Here is a 17,655-nt window from a genome sequence, read left to right on the forward strand (position 1 = left end):
TGGACTTCCTCTTTAAGCAGCTGCTGCTGGTTTGTTGACAGTCTGTGGGTGCAGGGTGGAACGTTTGGAGTGATGGAACTGAGCTCCAGACAATAACCATGTTGGATAATATCCAACATCTGCCTGCCGTGGTGATATTATGCCATGCGGAAAAGTATGGTGAAGTCTTACCCAATCAGTGTAGTGTGATCGAGGGAATGGTGGGCAAGTCAAGGTTTTGTGGCAGTGGTGGATGGTTTGAAGAAACCGCCCCTGCCCCAGGAACTGTTGCCTCTGTAGGAGCCTTTACAGTATCCCTCAAGCGATGTGGTCTGTGACTGGGGACAATGGTATGAGGTGTCTGTGGGGTTCGCTGCTCCACGATATGGTGAGCGACGAAAAGTAGAGTGTTGTACATGTGTTTGCAACGCCCCCATCTCTTTGGCTGTCTCATCTTTTTTTAGTTTCTCAAGTACAGTACCCACTTGAGAGCTAAAGAGGTGTTCACCCTCAGAAGGAAATGCAAAGATGTTTTGTTGCACTTCTGGCTTAAACCCTGAAACTTTAAGCCAGGCATGCAGTCTGTTAAGCACAATCGTGTTGATGCCTCTTGCAGTTGTATAAGCTGCATCGAGAGCGCAGAGAACAGAAGTATTGGCAATCACCTTGCCCTCTGAAGCAATCATACGCTCGTTGCTTATATTTTTCTGGGAGATGTTGCCCCTCCATTTCATCCCAATGTGCCCTGTCATAATGGCAGAAGAGACCAAATGAGTTGGCAATTCTCCAATGATTGGCAGACTGGGTAGCCACTCTCTTCCCCGCAGCGTCTATTTTCCTGCTTTATCTGGCAGGGTGTGCCTCGCCAGATGTTTGGGAATTTGTCCTTTTCTTCGCTGTTGCGACTAGTAAAGATTCAGGTGGAAGTTGGCCCTTCATGTATGTTGGGTCAGTAGGAGATGGCTTATACTTTTTATCAACCCAGGTGTGAGGACTCGGGCTTTGACAGGTTCTTTAAAAATATCTGGTGCATGTTGCAGCATACCTTTGTGCATCGGCAGGTACTGTGCAGAGCGCTGGGATGAGGAAAGGGTTTTGAATAAAAAGTCATCCTCCAGGGGTTCGGTGTGGAGTTGAGCCTTGTGGTAATTAGTCACCCTGTATTGAATATGCTACTTACCAGTATGCATCTGTTCTTGGCATGTAGGGCTGCTGACATTCATATCTGTGCATAGATCGCCGCCTAGTGTTGGGTCCGGATGTTTGCACGTTGTTGTCCTGGAAGAGTCTTCGAAGTATCCTTGGATAGGTGACTCCTCCCATGGACTACAGTGCGCATGGGCATCCTCTCCATCCTCAGATTGTTTTTCGCCATTGTGGCAGTGATGGAGTAGATACAGAAAGTGATGACCATGCTTGCAATAATTCTGAGAGCTGCAGCTGCGACAGGCGCCGGGGAGGAGGGAGGGCGATATGAATGTCAGCAGCCCTACATGCCAAGAACAGATGCATACTGGTAAGTAGCATATTCAGTTCGAGGCATGTGGGCTGCTGAATTCATATCTGTGCATAGAATACATAGCAGTGCCCTCTATTGGCGGCGGCTACCCGTGCCAGCTGCAGCGGTCTGAAAAAGTGTTTTGAGAACAGCCTGTCCTACAGCTGCCTGCTGTTTTGACTGCACATCTACGCAATAGTGTTTTGTAAATGTGTGTGTAGTGGACCATGTGGCTGCTCTGCATATATCATGCAGGGGAATATTTCCTAGGAAGGCCATGGAAGCCCCCAACTTGCGTGTTGAGTGGGCTCGTGGTGGAATAGTTAATGTGCGTTTTGCCTTTTGATAACAGATTTGAATACACTTAACTATCCATCTGGCTATCCCTGCTTTGGAGATGGCGTTACCTTTGTGGTGTGGGGCAAAGGCAACGAATAGTTGTTTTGTCTTCCTGAAGGGTTTAGTCCTGTCGATGTAGTACATGAGGGCCCTCCGTACATCTAGTGTATGTAATGCCCGCTCTGCAACAGTTTGTGGGTTTTGGAAGAAAACGGGCAGTTCAATAGTCTGGTTCATGTGGAACTGCGATATTACTTTGGGCATGAATTTGGGGTTGGTACGTAGTACGACCCTGTTGGCGTGAACCTGAATAAATGGCTCTTGAACGGTTAGTGCCTGGAGTTCACTAACTCTTCTTAGGGAAGTGATCGCTACCAGGAAGGCTACTTTCCAGGTAAGGAATTGAATCTCGCATGAGTGTAGAGGTTCAAAGGGTGGACCCATCAGGCGTGTGAGGACCAAGTTGAGGTTCCACATTGGAGCCGGTGGGTGACTAGGTGGAATGACTCGTTTGAGTCCTTCCAAGAATGCTTTGATGGCAGGCACTCTGAATAGAGAGAGGTGCTGCCTGGTTTGCAGATAGGCTGATATTGCGGTCAAATGGACACGTATAGAGGTGTACGCCAGATTGCATCGGTATAGGTGTAAGAGGTAACATATGATGTCGTGGATGGATGCGTCCAGCGGGTTAATGTCATTATTACCGCAATAAATGACGAACCTTTTCCATTTGGCTGCATAGCAAGCTCTTGTAGTGGGTCTCCTGGCCTCCTTGATGATGTCCATGCAGTCAGGTGGCAGATTGAGATAGCCAAACTCTAGGACTTCAGGAGCCAGATCGCCAGGTTCAGCTGTTGCGGATCTGGGTGCTGAACCTCTCCATGGTTCTGCGTCAAATGCGCGGGTTTGATCCGCAGCCTTTGATGCGGTACCACGGAAAGTTCGAGGAAGGTGGTGTACCACGGCTGGCGTGCCCACGTGGGAGCAACTAGGACGAGTGTCAGGGAGTGTTGTCGGAGTTTGCGAGCCACCAGCGGTATCAACGGTGCTGGGGGAAAAGCGTACGCAAATCTGCCGGACCAGTTCATCCATATCGCATTGCCCTGCGACTGCGGATGTGGGAATCTGGCGGCGAAGCTTTGGCATTTTGCGTTTTCGCTTGTCGCGAATAGGTCTATCTCTGGGTGACCCCACTGCTGGAAGTACGGTTGGAGTACTGATGGGTGTAACTCCCACTCGTGCATCTGGTGGCTGTGTCTGCTGAGCAGATCCGCCATCTGGTTGTCCTTGCCGGGGAGGTGTTCTGCCATGAGGAACATGTTCCTCTGAATGGCCCACTTCCACATGCTCTGAGCCAGATGAGACAACTGTGGAGAGTGTGTCCCTCCCTGTTTCTGTATGTAGTACATTGCGGTCATGTTGTCCGTCCGGATCAACACGACCTTGTTGCACAGATGTACTTTGAAAGCCTTCATGGCCAGGAAGATTGCCATCAGTTCCAGAAGGTTGATGTGCATCTTCTTCTGTTGTGTCGTCCATAGTCCCTGCACTGTGTAGTGTAGTACATGAGCTCCCCATCCCTGGAGAGACGCGTCCGCTGTCAGTACTATTTGTGGAACAGGCTCTTGGAACGGTCGCCCCTTGCAAAGGTTTTGTGGATTCCACCAATGCAGAGAGTTGTATGCCCGACCGCTCACCAACACTAGGTCTTTCAACTGTCCTTGAGCCTGATTCCACTGACGTGCTAGGCACTCCTGAAGTGGGCGCATATGTAATCTCGCGTGCGGGACTATGAAGATGCAGGAGGCCATCATGCCTATCAACTGCATAAACACTCGCGCTGGAAGCGAGTGATTGTGTTTGAACTTGGAGATCAGCAGTTGTATGCTGTTGATCCTCACTAAACTTGGCTGAGCTGAGGCCGCCAGAGTGTCTATAGTCGCGCCCAGGTACTGTTGTACGTGTGCGGGCTGGAGATGGGACTTTGGGTAATTTAGTGAGAATCCCAGACTGTGAAGAAGGTGAATGGTGCGGGACATATGGCTTGCACATTGCTGGGCCGACTTCGCTTGAACGAGCCAGTCGTCTAGGTAGGGGTAGACGTGTATATGCTGCCTCCGTAAGTGTGCTGCCACCGTAGCTAGGCACTTCGTGAAAACCCTGGGCGCTGTTGTCACGCCGAAGGGAAGGACTTTGAACTGATAGTGCTGCCCCTGAACAGTAAACCTGAGGTATTTTTTGTGTGAGGGGTGGATGGGTATGTGGAAGTACGCATCCTTGAGGTCCAGTGATGCTAGGAAGTCTCCCTGCTTGAGAAGCGGAAGGACTTGCTGTAGAGTGAGCATGTGAAAGTGCTCTGAAAGAATGTACTGGTTCAGGGGTCTCAGGTCTAATATAGGCCTGAGCGACCCGTCCTTTTTTGGAATTAAGAAGTAGAGGGAGTAAACCCCCGTGCCCTGCTCGTGGATGGGTACGAGCTCGATAGCGCCTTTTAGAAGCATACTTTCTACCTCTTGCTGTAAGAGCGTTAAGTGCTCTGAGGACATAGGACGGTTTCTTGGTGGTATTGTGGGTGGAGTGGAAGTTAACTCCAGACAGTAACCGTGTTTTATAATATCTTTGACCCACCTGTCCGTGGTGATGGAGTTCCACGTGGACAGGAACCGTTGTAGCCTTCCCCCGACAGGTGTTATGTGGTCGGGAGGAAGGGAGAGGGCGTCACTGCTTGTTCTTGGGGGAGGACCTGGTGTTGCCGTAGCCACGTCCTCTGCCCTTGGTACTGGAGCCACGATAGCCACCTCGGGTGTTCTTATCGTAGGTGGTCTGCGTATTACCCTTGTTATATGTTTGTTGTGACCCCTGTCCTCTACCTGCCCCCTTGTTTCCGGGGCGACGAAAGGAGCCGCTCCGAAAGGACTGAGTTTGTAGGGCGCCCATGGACTTTGCAGTGTCCGTGTCCTTTTTTTATCTTCTCGAGGGTGGTGTCAACCTCAGGTCCGAACAAAAAGTCGGGGTTGACGGGCTGATTAAGTATATTGTTTTGTACCTCAGGCTTGAATCCTGAGATACGTAGCCAGGCGTGACGTCGTAGGATGACGCTAGTGTTGATGGCCCTGGCAGCCGTGTCTGCAGCGTCTAGTGCACATTTAATGGCAGCATTTGTGAGTAGCTGTCCCTCTCTGATAAGGATTTCTGCACCTTCTTTGTAGGGGTCAGGGAGGTGCTGAAGAAGTTGCTCCAGTGTGTCATAGTGCGCTCTATCGTAGCGAGCGAGGAGCGCTTGAGTGTTAGCTATGCGCCATATGTTTGCAGCTTGTGCGGCAACTCGCTTGCCGGAGGTCTCTAGCACCTTGGACTCTTTGTCCGGGGGAGGAGCGTCACCCGTTGTCTGCGAGTGTGCCCTCTTGCGGGCATTCGCCACAACGATGGAGTCGAGTGGTAATTGGCCTCTGATGTAAGTAGGATCCCCAGGTGCTGATCTGTATTTTTTATCGATCCTGGGGTTTATCACTCGTGCCCTGGTGGGTTCCTTGAAAATGTCAGTGGCTGGCTTGAGGACCCCCTTCAACATTGGCAGAGTCTTTACATGTCTTTCTGAGGATGCAAAGGTGTCCATTAGAAAGTCATCTTCGATGATATCAGAGTGAAGCTGTACATCATGGTTGTTTGCCGCACGTTCAATCAGAGCGTTGAACGCCGCAGTATCCTCTGTGGGTGATGTTTTTGGCCCATATAGTTGTGTGTCCTGTGCATCAAGAGGTGCACTGGGGTCTGCAGGGTCGCCCCAAGTTTGGTCAGGGTCCTGCTGGTCATCAGGGTCCGTGTCCACATGGTAGGGGACTTGTTCATCCAAGTAGTCCCCCAATGCATCCGTGTCGGAGCGTGTGGGGGAGGCCCGGTGTGGATCCTGGTAGGGTGAATAGAAGGGTTCATACAGGAGAGGTTCTGAGTCCACAGGCAGCTTCCTCTTTAGCGGGATCCTGAAAGGCTCCAATGGCGGTTCCGAAGTTATCCTTTGGCCGTGGAGAATCATCCTGCCAGTGTCGGCGTCGATGACGTGTGACGGAGACGGCTCGACAGGTGTAACCGCAGTTTTGGTGACCTGTGTCCTGAGTTGAAACGCCTTCGGGATTGTGGGTGGAGGCAAGCCGAAGGTAATGCTGGTCGGGACCGACGAAACCGCCGGAGCCGAACCGGAACCCGACGGGTCCTGGAGGGCGTCCTTGGATCTGCAGCCTGGCATCGCGCCAGGCCGTACTCGGGGCGCCTTAGAGGTCGTGGCCCCCGCCAGGGTCGTCGAGGCGGCTGCAGATATCTTCTGCGCCCGTGGCGCATCGAGTCGAGGTGCGGAGATCACCGTCGACGTCTTCGACACGTGAGGTTTTGGTGTCGTCGAGGGAGTGCTGCGAGGCGTAGCAGGCGGGACGGCCCTCGGTGTCGGTGGCGTCGACGCCGGTAACCGGGCAGGTTTGTTGGCGCCGATGACCTTCTTCCGTTTGTCGACTCCCATGTCGCCCGTCTCGAGTTCGGCACCGAAGTCTCTCTTGGTGCGGTCGGTGCCGACCCGGTGCGCTGGCGTCGAAGGTGTTGAAGGCCTCGATGCGACTAGCGCCACTTTCAGTTTCGGTTTCGTAGGAACCTGAGCAGCTTTCGGTTTCGGTTTCGTGGAAGGGAAACCAGCTGGCTTAAGCGGTAATGGCTGCCGCTGAACGTCCGAGGCCGGGCCCGAGGGCGGGGCCGAAGGACTGCGTGATAGGTCTCGGGTAAGGCCCGAAGGCGATCCCTCGACCGGAGCCATAGTCTGTGGCGCTGGTGAAATTTCGGTCTGAACAGGTAGGCCTTGTTCATCATCGGAGCTACTCTCTTCGGCTCCTAAGGCCTCCTCGTCGTCTCCTACCTCGGTGTCGTCTTCACCTCTGTGGAAGAGTGACTCGTCGGCCTCGTCCGATCCGGGTTCGTGTTCGTGTTCGGAAACGGGACTGGAGGGTAAGACTTCTACTTCTTCGACGTCGTCAGCCTCGTCGAAGATGTCAGCTGGGGCCGGTGCCGCGTGCTGCGCTTCGAGCCTCGCCGCTCGACGATTCCGCAGAGTCTTCTTTGAACGGAACCGGGCACAGGCCATACATGTCGATTCGTCGTGGTCCGGCGAAAGGCATTTGTTGCACACCGGATGGACGTCGATGTGTGGGTACTTCGCATTGCATACCGGACACCTTTTGAATGGCGTCCTGGATTCCATCGTCGAAGTAGAGTCGATGGACAGGCAAATGCGAACAAAGTCGGTGCTGAAAGTTAGTAAACTAACAAAAAGTATCGAAACCCGATCGATAAACAGTACCGACGCGAACTAAAGGCCTTGTGGCCTCGACAAAAGTTTTTCCTAACTTGAGCTAAGATAGCACATCCGAACCCAATGGCGGAAAAAAACAATCTGAGGATGGAGAGGATGCCCATGCGCACTGTAGTCCATGGGAGGAGTCACCTATCCAAGGATACTTCGAAGACTCTTCCAGGACAACAACGTGCAAACATCCGGACCCAACACTAGGCGGCGATCTATGCACAGATATGAATTCAGCAGCCCACATGCCTCGAACATAATATTGTGATATGTAGTGGTATTGTATGGAAGGGAAAGGAAGGCTTCGCTGGATACAGATCTGTGTCTGTATGTGGGTTTGTGTAATATGTGTCCCCCAAGTAGTCTTGAGGTGGATCTGAATATTGGTCCCCATTATCCTCTTGGTCCCCATCATTCCCATGTTCCCCAAAAGAATAAATGGACGCCTGTGGAGAATAGTTTGTGTCTGCAGGAGGTGAAGGTGATGCGGAGTGCCCATGGTGCTACAGGTGGTGGACTGCTGGCTTTATCCACTCTTTCTGAGCTTTGGTGGGCAGGGGATCCCCAAAGCTTCTTAAAAACTTGATTGTCTCCCTGACATACCGGAAGGTGATAAACAACCAGCCAGACCCATTCTCAGCCCTTAAGGCTAAATGGGAGACAGAACTGGGGGAATTTGATGAGACGGACTGGCAGGCGGCGCTTTCCTCCCCTAAGGAGGTGGGGATATCGTCCAAACTGAAGCTGGTACAATTAAAAATTCTACACCGCACGTACTACACCCGCACACTCTTATATAAACTTAAACGGACCGACTAACCGCTCTATCTCAGGCAGTGTGGTATGGACGGCAGTCTTTTCCATACCCTCCGGGATTGCCCCGTAATTGCCCAATACTGGAAGGCGATCATGCGCACACTCTCCCAGGTGACAAAAGTTCCGACGCTTCCAGAACCGAGGAGGTATCTCCTCAATGTGTGGGAGCCTACAGATCTTAGCCGCGTGGCGCAACTCTGGGTGACACTGGGACTCCTGCTGGCAAAGCGCAATATAGCCCAAAGATGGGGTTCTAGGCAGGCCCCTACCCTCGCCCAATGGTGCAGAGACATGGACACCACAATGGTTGTCGAAAAAACAGTGTACATCCATAGAGGCTGCCCCAAAAAGTGGACCCAGGTATGGGGAGGGTGGAACGCATACAGAGGGAATATATGTGACCACCCGCGTGAGACCTCAGAATCAGAACTGAGTGACTGAGATCATATGGTCTATCCATAAATAGATTATGAATTGCTATGCTACTACCTGATACAGCGGGAGTCCAATGTGATACCGTGCACCACTAATATGCCAACTTCTTGTAAAAGTGTTCTTTGAATCTCTGTACACAATCAAACGGTCGAAATGCTGATGTATTCAATGCCAATGTACGTTGTTTTGTGTTTGAATTTATCAATAAAAATATTTTCAACAAAAAAAAACTTGATTGTCTTTTGGATTGCTTTTCCTTTGTGTGAAGAGGTGTAGCCAGGATGCAACCAGTGTCCAGTTGAATAACCATATGTTTTTGTTCGAGTCAAAGTGTTCCTGCAACCTTTGAAGCACAGGTTCCACAGGGTCGGACTGGTATTTTCTTTGGAGACAGTGTGAGACTTTGGTTCTGACAGCAGTTAAACACAGGGGTTTGATGCAGAGTTCTTAGATCAGAGGTACTTGGTTTCGGTGCCGAAGATGTTTGAGGTTTCGGCACTGGGGTTCTCGACTCAAACTCAGGTCGAGGCAGACGGCTGATGGCCATGTAATTTGTGCTGCTCCTTTGGCACCGGGGCTGGGCATGTCAGATACGGCTGATCGGTGCGGACCATGGCCCGAGGGCAGCAGTAGCCCGTGCATAGACTTTGGGCGATCAGAAGTGGATGTTCGACCCTTTAGGATAGTTTGTTGAGGCTGGAATGAAGGGGGCACAGTACTCAGACTTTCCTAGAGGAAGGTCCTGGATCTCTAGCTTGGATCTCGAACTGTCACCAGGAGAACTGGTGCCCTTGTCTGCTGCTGGCAGTTGGGCGTGAGCCTCGTGGTGGTAGTCTTCGGAACCAAAAATGTCTGGAGTGTTTTCGAATGAGCATCAGGGCATCTCTATTCTTGTTTGTCGATCCAGCAATGTTTTCTTTGATCGGAATGACTGTCTAGCTCCACGAGCGGATTCCTGATGATCCGGAGAAAGGCACAAATTACACACTAGATGTTAGTCGGTGTGTGGGAACTTGGCGTGGCAGCGTGGACAAAACCTAAATGGTGTTCGTTCCATCATCAGATGGGACACTGTGTGGATGAGATGTCGAAAAATGAAAAATTGCCCTGAAGGGCTAAGGACCCAGGGGACTCAGTCGACTGGAAACACATTTCCGAGCGACCAATGTAGATCACTAAGTAACTACGATCAATGACAATACAGATGTTTAAGGCCTAGCTAGTAGGAAATGGCGATTCAAAGATGGAGCAGAGAACACATCGAATCCTGACGGCAAAAAACCCCCCAAAACAATCTAATAATGGAGTCGCGGACCATGCGCATTGCAAGCAAGAGGAGTCGCTCCACCCCGTGACTTCAAAGACTTCTTCCAAGAAAAACAACTTGCACACTTCCGGGCCCAACACTAGATGGCAGACTTATGCTAAGCATGTGTATCTACAGCCACACATGCCATCAAATATCATTTTACACCTGCCTATATGGTCAAGTAGTCCTTGAAGGAGAATCGAGAACATCTAGACTGAAATGACACTAGTGACAAGTTTGCAGCACTCTTATTTGAGCATTTTTCCGCTAGGGATGTAAACCTATCAATTTAAACCCAGTGCCATCTCAGATGTGTGCACTTACTTAGATTGAGGTCTAGAATAGGTTCCACCATTTTTGTACGTAGTATACAGTGGCCCTAGAGTCCATCTGAAGGTGAGCAGTGTCTGCCAGATGGATCTAACGGTCATAGCCATTCAGATGCATAAGGCTACAGTAGATTACTGTGAAGACGAGCTCTTGAGAACATAACCTTTGTGCTCGAAGAAGCACACAGACTATACTATCCATAGGTGCTCTAGAAATTGGCTTCTTAAGTAATAGCATGGGCAAACAAATTCACACTATTTTTAAAGAGGCAAAGTTTACTGTACCGGACAATAGATCTCTGGCCAGGAGAAAAGTACGAGAGTGGACGAGCAAAAATCTGTAGAACCTAACAATTTAAGGGCTGAGGATAAGTGGAAGGTCTACAAACACATTTGAGTCTTACTAATGGAAAATGCCATTCTGAGTCCATCCATTATATGAAAGAATTATGCGCAGCATAGGAATGTATGATATACTTTAATTCCCATGCTTTATATCTCCCTATACCTTCAAATGTTCTAGTGAGAATGTGGGTTAGTCCTCAAAAAGCTACATTGCTTATGCATGCTGAATGCAGATTGCACTTAACGTGGAAGGATGTCAACAGCAAAGAGATTTTCTGTGACAACTGGATTGATGTTACCAGAACCCTACGTTGTGGTCAGGAAGAAACATTGTGTTTAGTCTTTCAGTGGAAAAGGACACCAAATATATACCTTCAATGCAGGCAGTTGTTTGCTCACAAAATAAGAGCCACAGAGCTCAATGACACTACTGCTGTCAGAGTAGATACTGCTGATATTTCAGTCTGAGTAAGAGGCAACGCTGAGGCATGAGGCTTGACTTTTTGGTGGCTGGAGCTCAATTTGTAAAGTCCTCCATTTTCACACTGTGTGGAACCACTCGACATCCTTAACTTCGCTGCCTTCTGCTGTACAAAGGCTTCTCTAAACACCCCAACAAGCACATGAGCAGGCCTGGGCGTAGTTCGCGAATTTCCGCCAGTGGTGGAGTGTAGTGCGAACTGCCGTTCGCGCTTGTCTTCCTGCCGCCAGGGTAGAAATTCTAAACGAGCGGCGGCTCACGAACTTCCTATTCACGAGCTGGGAAAAAACTCCACTGCACTACCAGAAGTAGTTTTCTGCACCTCACAACTCCGCGGAGTTCAGAAAACTCCGCAAACAGAGCGGAGTTCACCGCCCAGGCCTACACATGAATCAGAGGGAGAAAGCAGGAAAATGTATGCCAAGTGATGACAGATTAAACTGGAACGATGGACAAAATTCTCAGGTACTCTCGGAAAGGGCTTCAAAAGTAAGGAATTCCCTTGAGTGAATATCCATTTTAATAGATCCCTTTTAAGATGGCTTACTACACCACTGTGGTGACTCGTGGTGCAGAATGTGCAAAGAAGTTATTGAGGGATCTTCTGAGATCCTAAAGGTCACAGCAGGACAACAAATTATTTTTACCTTTGACAGGTTCCCTTTAGAGGAATCAGTCTGCAGACCGCAGGATGCCCATTCAACATCTTCATTTCCTTCCAGAAATTAAGTAACCTTACATTTTTTCTGTTGTCTTTCCCCCACCCACCCAGGGGAGATGGCCAATTAGGAAGAATAGGGGGAAAGCAAGTGTGAGGGGATTTCTGGGGTTAAAGGGTGTCAGCAGAGTTACAGATTTGAAAGGATGGGCACTGAATTCATTTTTCACTTTGTTTTAGCAGGAAGGTAGCTCTGTTCCCTTCTCCAACAAGGCCTCTGGGCATGTTAGTAGGTCAATTGTTTTGTAATTTTCTTTTTACCACAGCAATTCCAAATAAAAAAAGAAACAAAAAAAAAAAAAAGAAAATTGTTTCTAGATGTTTCGGCTTGAGTCAGTCGGGCACTCCTACCTGCGGTATTTTAGTGCTAAGCATGGGCTCCTGCAAGACTAGTCTACAACAGAACAGAAGGACAGTTCAAAGGAGAAACCGGCTATTGCAGCAAGAAAAACGTTATACAAAACAAAGAAAAAAAGAAAAAAAAAAAGCAGTCGCCCTGACAGAAAAACAAATGACAACATTCTGCAGGTCAGTGGGTGGGGTGCAAGCCAACCTTTTTCATTCCCTTCAGTCCTAAGAGCATGCTTTTCCTACCCTGCTGTCGCCGCGCTGGGACCCGCCGAAGCAGGGGGTTGCAGGCTGGTACGCCTGGGCGATCTTGGAGCACAAGGAGTCGATTGCTGGCAGAGGTGGGCCTGTGGTAGGGCATGGGTACTGTTGCTCCTTACACATTAATGAGCGTTGTCTTAGAAAGTCACTAATAAGTGTGCGTAATTAACATTCCTAGCTTTCACTTGAAGACTGTGCATGCATGCTCTACATTCTGGAGGTGGGGTCGCGACTGCATCCATGACCCCCGCCCATTACTTTGAACACCTGCAGAGTCCCGGGTGGGGAAAGACGTATCACAACTGTGCACAGGAAGTGGCAATAGCCCACCGCCCCCCCCCCCCCTAGAATAAAGTCCAAACTTTATGATTTTAAAGATTTTATCTTTTTAAGGGGTGAAAAGGCTGGCTTGCTGAAAGGTTAGGAGGTTGATAAAGCAGGTTTACTTACATAGAGCTCGGTCCCATAAAATCCGTCCTGATAAACCACACTGCAGAGGCACAACCAGGAGAGGGGAAAAAAGAAACGAGGAAAAACAAGACAAAACATTCCAGTTACTGAGAACTATTACACATGCTTCATGCAAGAAACACGTGAAGGCCGGTGATGGAGTGCCTGGACGTCTGTTCTTCCTTCTCTTCTTCGACCTCTTTGTCCCCTTTACTACCTGTAATTGCTTTTTTGCCCTTTCTTTGCTATTCCCTCCACCGCCCCTTCCTTTGCACCGCTGCCCCATGCTCCTCCCTTCACCCCTGTTCCTTCCTGCGACCCCATCTCTGCTCATTCCTTTACACCACCAACATTCCTTCCCTTCTTTGTCCCAAACAAATAATGCACAGCCTGAGAATCCAGAACAGATTCAGGCTACAAAATGCTTCCTTTACCAGCCCAGACGCCAATGCTTTCTTCTTTTGCCCTTACCGCTAACTCTTCATTTCTTTGGCCACCATCAGGTCACTCGCTCCTTCTGGGATTTTCTTTGCCACTACTCCTTGCATCTTCTCTCGTTGCCATTTCCAGTCGAGCCTCTTCTCTATAGCCCTCCTCCTCAGCTTCTCCGACCCTTTTCCAAGGTCTCACCTTTAGCTCCCCCACCCTCCTCTTTCTGGAGAAGTCACAACACTGCTTCATGTTCTTGGGTCACACTCTCCAGCTGCTCTCAGCCTTTACCTAATTCTGCTTTCTCTCCCCTTCTCAGGCCCTCATACCCCTCGAAGATAACTCCGTTCACCGGCCTTCACCACCTATAATTAGCGCCACACATGCTTATTGGAAAGTGGGCACATGCGCTGCAATCCAACACTGCAAACTAAGCATACAAAAATACCCTGAACCCCCTCCACCCGCCAAGCACCAGGGTAACTTCGGCCCACAGCTGAATGCCCATCAACTGAATACCCACATATAACTTAGTTCATGGACCGGCACCTGGATATGGGTACCATTTCTGTAAAGGACGCTCCACACTGGAGACAGCTTAGAAAAGCATGTCGTAGTAAGGAGAGGAGCACTGCCCTTGAGCTTAGGGGACGTTACCTAATACAGAGTCTGAGCTACTTGTCATGTGCTGGGAAAGTTGCAATATACTACAAGGACAAAGGTAATTTAACCCTGAAACACTGAATACCCCAAGCACTCTTCCAGTCAGGTGGGTCTGTGCCTTTAGAAGTGCTAACCCTTCCCTTGCCAAGATACAGAACACTTGGGGGCAGTAATGGGCTGGAGTACTGCTATGAGGAGTGCAGTGCCCTTGGCCAGCACTTTTGAGGGGTCAGAACACTCATCTATTCGAAGAGACTGAGCTGCTTCAGTCTGGAAGGGCACTTGTCAGGGTGCATTACCTGTAGGAAGCTCAAGCACTAAAGGCATCCGAGAGAGCATGTTTTGCATGACTTTACAGAATTAAATATAAGGAAATCCGTTTCCCCTCATTTTATTAGTTGGACGCAGGGTATTTAGCAGATCTCGAACGCCATAGCCCAGGCCGCACTGGAGGATTATGGATCATCACAGCTCGTGTGGTCTAGGTGTAAAGCCTCCATAGCTAGGGCATATGCTCGGTACTTCCCTCGGGAGAAACGCCCATCCGAGAGGAGAGTTGTCACAAGTCTCCTTTCTTCCACTGACCATGCAGAGGGGACATTAAGAGAGCCGACTGGTTTGCAACAGGCCACGAATCACTGCAGCAGCATCGAGAGGAAGCTGGCACGGGTGGGTTCCAAGGATGAACCCTCTTCATCTCCGTGCGTCTCCGGCTCAAGTTTGATTAGATAACCGCTGCACCGTCATTCGCAAATAATGTAAGCCTTGTAAAGGACTCTTTGAAGCTCGTCACTATCACCTCTAGAAATACTTTATAGGTCGAGGAGCAAGGGAGAAAAAACAAAGACTCCCACAAGACCAGTATTTCTTCTACACAGGTCTACTAGAGCTCCCTGGGCGGACCATAAAAAAATTACACAATATAAAAAGAATATATATCACTCATCTCATACTTGATGTACCCAACCAATTACATGCACTGCTGGTATGAACGGTGAAAATTTATCACAAAAGTTCCGTTATGGTGTTGTAGGTTGGGAAAAATGGTTGTATTTTTCCCAACCTACAAAACCAGAATGGTAAAAGTGATAGTGTGCTGGTTTGTATGAGGTCAGAATGGTCAGGTGTGGTATAGGGGATCGTTTTTTTTTTTTGGCAATAATCGATTTGTCTTTCATCATATTTGTCTGTCAATTTGTTTCATCCGTACAAGACAAATATTCTGTGTGTTACCATTTGGAAGAATTAGTATGGGTGTATCTATGGCTTATTTGTGGTCTTATAATACGTTTTTAATTCTGTAATTTTGCATGATAAAATAAGAGAAAATACCATTAGTAAAGTATATAAACACGTTTTTACAATCTAATAAAAAGAAACAACAGTATGCATGTGCTTATGATTTAATGAATTTAGTAATGGTCAGGCCGTGGAGCTCTTGGAAGCCTATATAGAAGAAATACAGGTCATGTGGGAGCCTTTCTTATTTCTCCTGGAGGCCAATTCCACCAGCATTAGGTACTTCAATAAATCATAGGCTGGTCAGGTAAGATTTAACCAACTACTGAGACCGCCCTTCTTGCTTCGTCACACTGAACGAAGGTGGGGATGTAACACGGTTCCCAAAAGGGAGGGCCTAAGAACAGGGTTTATTCCGTGAATGTACAGTGACTGTGCAGCGAAGCTCCAGGCGTTCCCCGTCCTGAAAGCAGGCCGACATCCCAAGCGTGGCTCTGGACAGGGGACTGAAAATCAGTCCGACCCTTTAGACTTGGTTCCTTGCTGCTCGGACTCATGGCACGGCTTGGCCTTAACTGAACAATTATTCCCAACCCACCACCACAATGGCTTCAGACTGGAGACGAGTGCTAATGTCAAGGCCTGACATGGACTAACGGCAGAAGAAGTCATGCACTTACCCAGGGTAGGCTTGGATGGCCGTCGGGGGCATGGCCCGCACTGCTCCATACATTGCGCGCCCTCGACCCCTCAGATGGGCCCCTCGGAAGGCAGCCGCGGCGGTGGCAGCGGTGGTAGCAGCTGTCGGATACGGAAATCCTGGTACTGTGAGAAAGAAAAAGAGAGAATCGGGAGGGGGGAACAAAGCAATTAAAGAGGGGCACGTGAGCACTGATGAAGGTTTCCTGTGGGGAGAAAGAGTCCCTGCCCGCCTCCGCGGGCAGCAGTGAAGGGGTGCATGCGTGCAGATCGAGGAGCAGGGGCGGGCTCTGACGTCCTGCCGCTCGGCGGCCATGCTAACGCATTCACAGGCTCCATGCTCAGATGCATTCTCTGCTCATGCCGGTTCCTTCTGCGGCAGGGAGAGGAGGCAGCAGTGAGTGGAGGGAACGATCCACCCCAATGCCTGCTCTCCAGTTTGCATGCACTTCAACAAGCCAAGGACAAAACTCCTACCCGAACTTCTAATACACCCCTTTCCGATGCCAGGGTCAACTGGTGGGCCTCAAAGATTTAAAGACGGAGAACTTGTCTGCTAGTGAGACAACAGCGAATAACTAAAAGACAACTGGGACCAGAGCTCAATGAGTTTAACAGTGTTGGATTGTGTAAAACTGCTACTCTAACCAGTCTGCTAGTGTCAGTATAAGAATTCTAGGAGGAGAGGGAATCAGTGCCTCGCTGTTTTGTGGCAAGAAGGCTGTAATACAAGAGCAGTGGTTTTGCAGCGTGAATCCTTTTCTAGATTCACATGCGGTGCATTATTCCGCCATCTAGTGGTTGGATCCGGAATAGTCTTGTTTTAGGCGCTGTCGACCACCATTCGGTCCCAGGTGTGACATCAGACGTTCCCTCGAGGTCGAAATCGCCCAAAAAATGAGACCCCCCCCCCAAAAAAAACCCAACAAAGACTATTCTGGACCCAACCACTAGATGTCAGAATAATGCACAGCATGTGAATCCAGAAAACTTCTAGCTGCAAAACTACTCCTACTGGTGAGTAACCATTTCGTTATCAACTCAGAGATTAAGCTGGAATAGGAGAGTTTGAGCCTTGTCTGTGAGTTGGGCCTGGAGTGGGAAGTGATTCGCAACCTCTTGGGGTCATAGAGTCTCAGTTGCGAGGCAGGCTTGGGAGAAAACATTTATCTCAGCATCTTGACTGACGTAGGCCTGAATTGGTCAACAATCTAGTAGTTCAGTCGTAAATATCCTGGAAGCGGATTTACAGCCTCTCCTTTGTGTTATAAGGCCAGGACAATAACAGACTGATTATAAGCAGAAACAGGCCTGGGAGCAAGTGCTGGCCTCTAAACTTGGAGTTGGGCCTCGAATCAAAACAGAGCTATGGGGTTGGTATTGAAAGGAACTTTGTTTGGGCTCTTTGCTAACCCTCAGAATGCTAAATCAATCTACTAAGCTCTAATTTCTTGCCTGAGTCGAACTGCTTTACCATTCTAAACGAGGACTTCTTAATATAATTCTCTCATCTATGTGGCCACAACACTGCGTCTGAGGGAATGTTTTCTGGTTCTATTCTCCCTTTCTGTTGCCGGAAAAAATAATCAAAGAACAAAACAAACAATAGGAGGCCTGGTGGAAAATGCCTGGGCATCAGACAACCTGGTATCAGGCAAGTAGGCAACCCCCGCCATGAGACCAAGCTTCCACAAATTCGGGAAGCATTTGTTGGTGGGAAAAAAAAATGTCGTCCTCGGACATCTATCACTCACATGCTGCAGACACCGGCTGAGGAGCCATCTCAAAAAATAAAGAAGGAAAATAAAAAAATAATTTGTTGCAGAGAAAATATTTTGCCAACATCCGACGAACAACACAGCAGAGCGGCCCGGGTGATAGGTGGGCAGGAATCCAAAAAAGAAAGGTAGCTTCTGTAATGTATACTTGGGGACTGTTCCATTCTGATCAGTACTTACCCACCCCCAACTCACCAA

General features: G+C 49.2%; 1 protein-coding gene across 25 annotated transcripts in view; it reads right to left on the bottom strand.

Annotated features, from left to right (window-relative positions):
- RBFOX2 (RNA binding fox-1 homolog 2) overlaps positions 1 to 17,655 on the bottom strand; it is a 527,728-nt gene that overhangs the window by 53,130 nt on the left and 456,943 nt on the right. For 11 of the 25 annotated variants that reach the window (XM_085601134.1, XM_085601138.1, XM_085601130.1 and 8 more), the window contains 2 exons: positions 15,661 to 15,805; positions 12,650 to 12,689 (listed from right to left, as the gene is read on the bottom strand). In XM_085601134.1, coding sequence (XP_085457260.1) covers positions 12,650 to 12,689; positions 15,661 to 15,805 — 185 coding nt within the window. Of the gene's footprint in view, positions 1 to 11,941; positions 11,985 to 12,649; positions 12,690 to 15,660; positions 15,806 to 17,655 lie in introns of all 25 variants that reach the window. The other 14 variants (XM_085601133.1, XM_085601121.1, XM_085601120.1 and 11 more) reach the window with 3 other exon arrangements.

This window comes from Triturus cristatus, chromosome 4_2 (genome assembly GCF_964204655.1).
Source record: "Triturus cristatus chromosome 4_2, aTriCri1.1, whole genome shotgun sequence".
Lineage (NCBI taxonomy): Eukaryota > Metazoa > Chordata > Amphibia > Caudata > Salamandridae > Triturus > Triturus cristatus.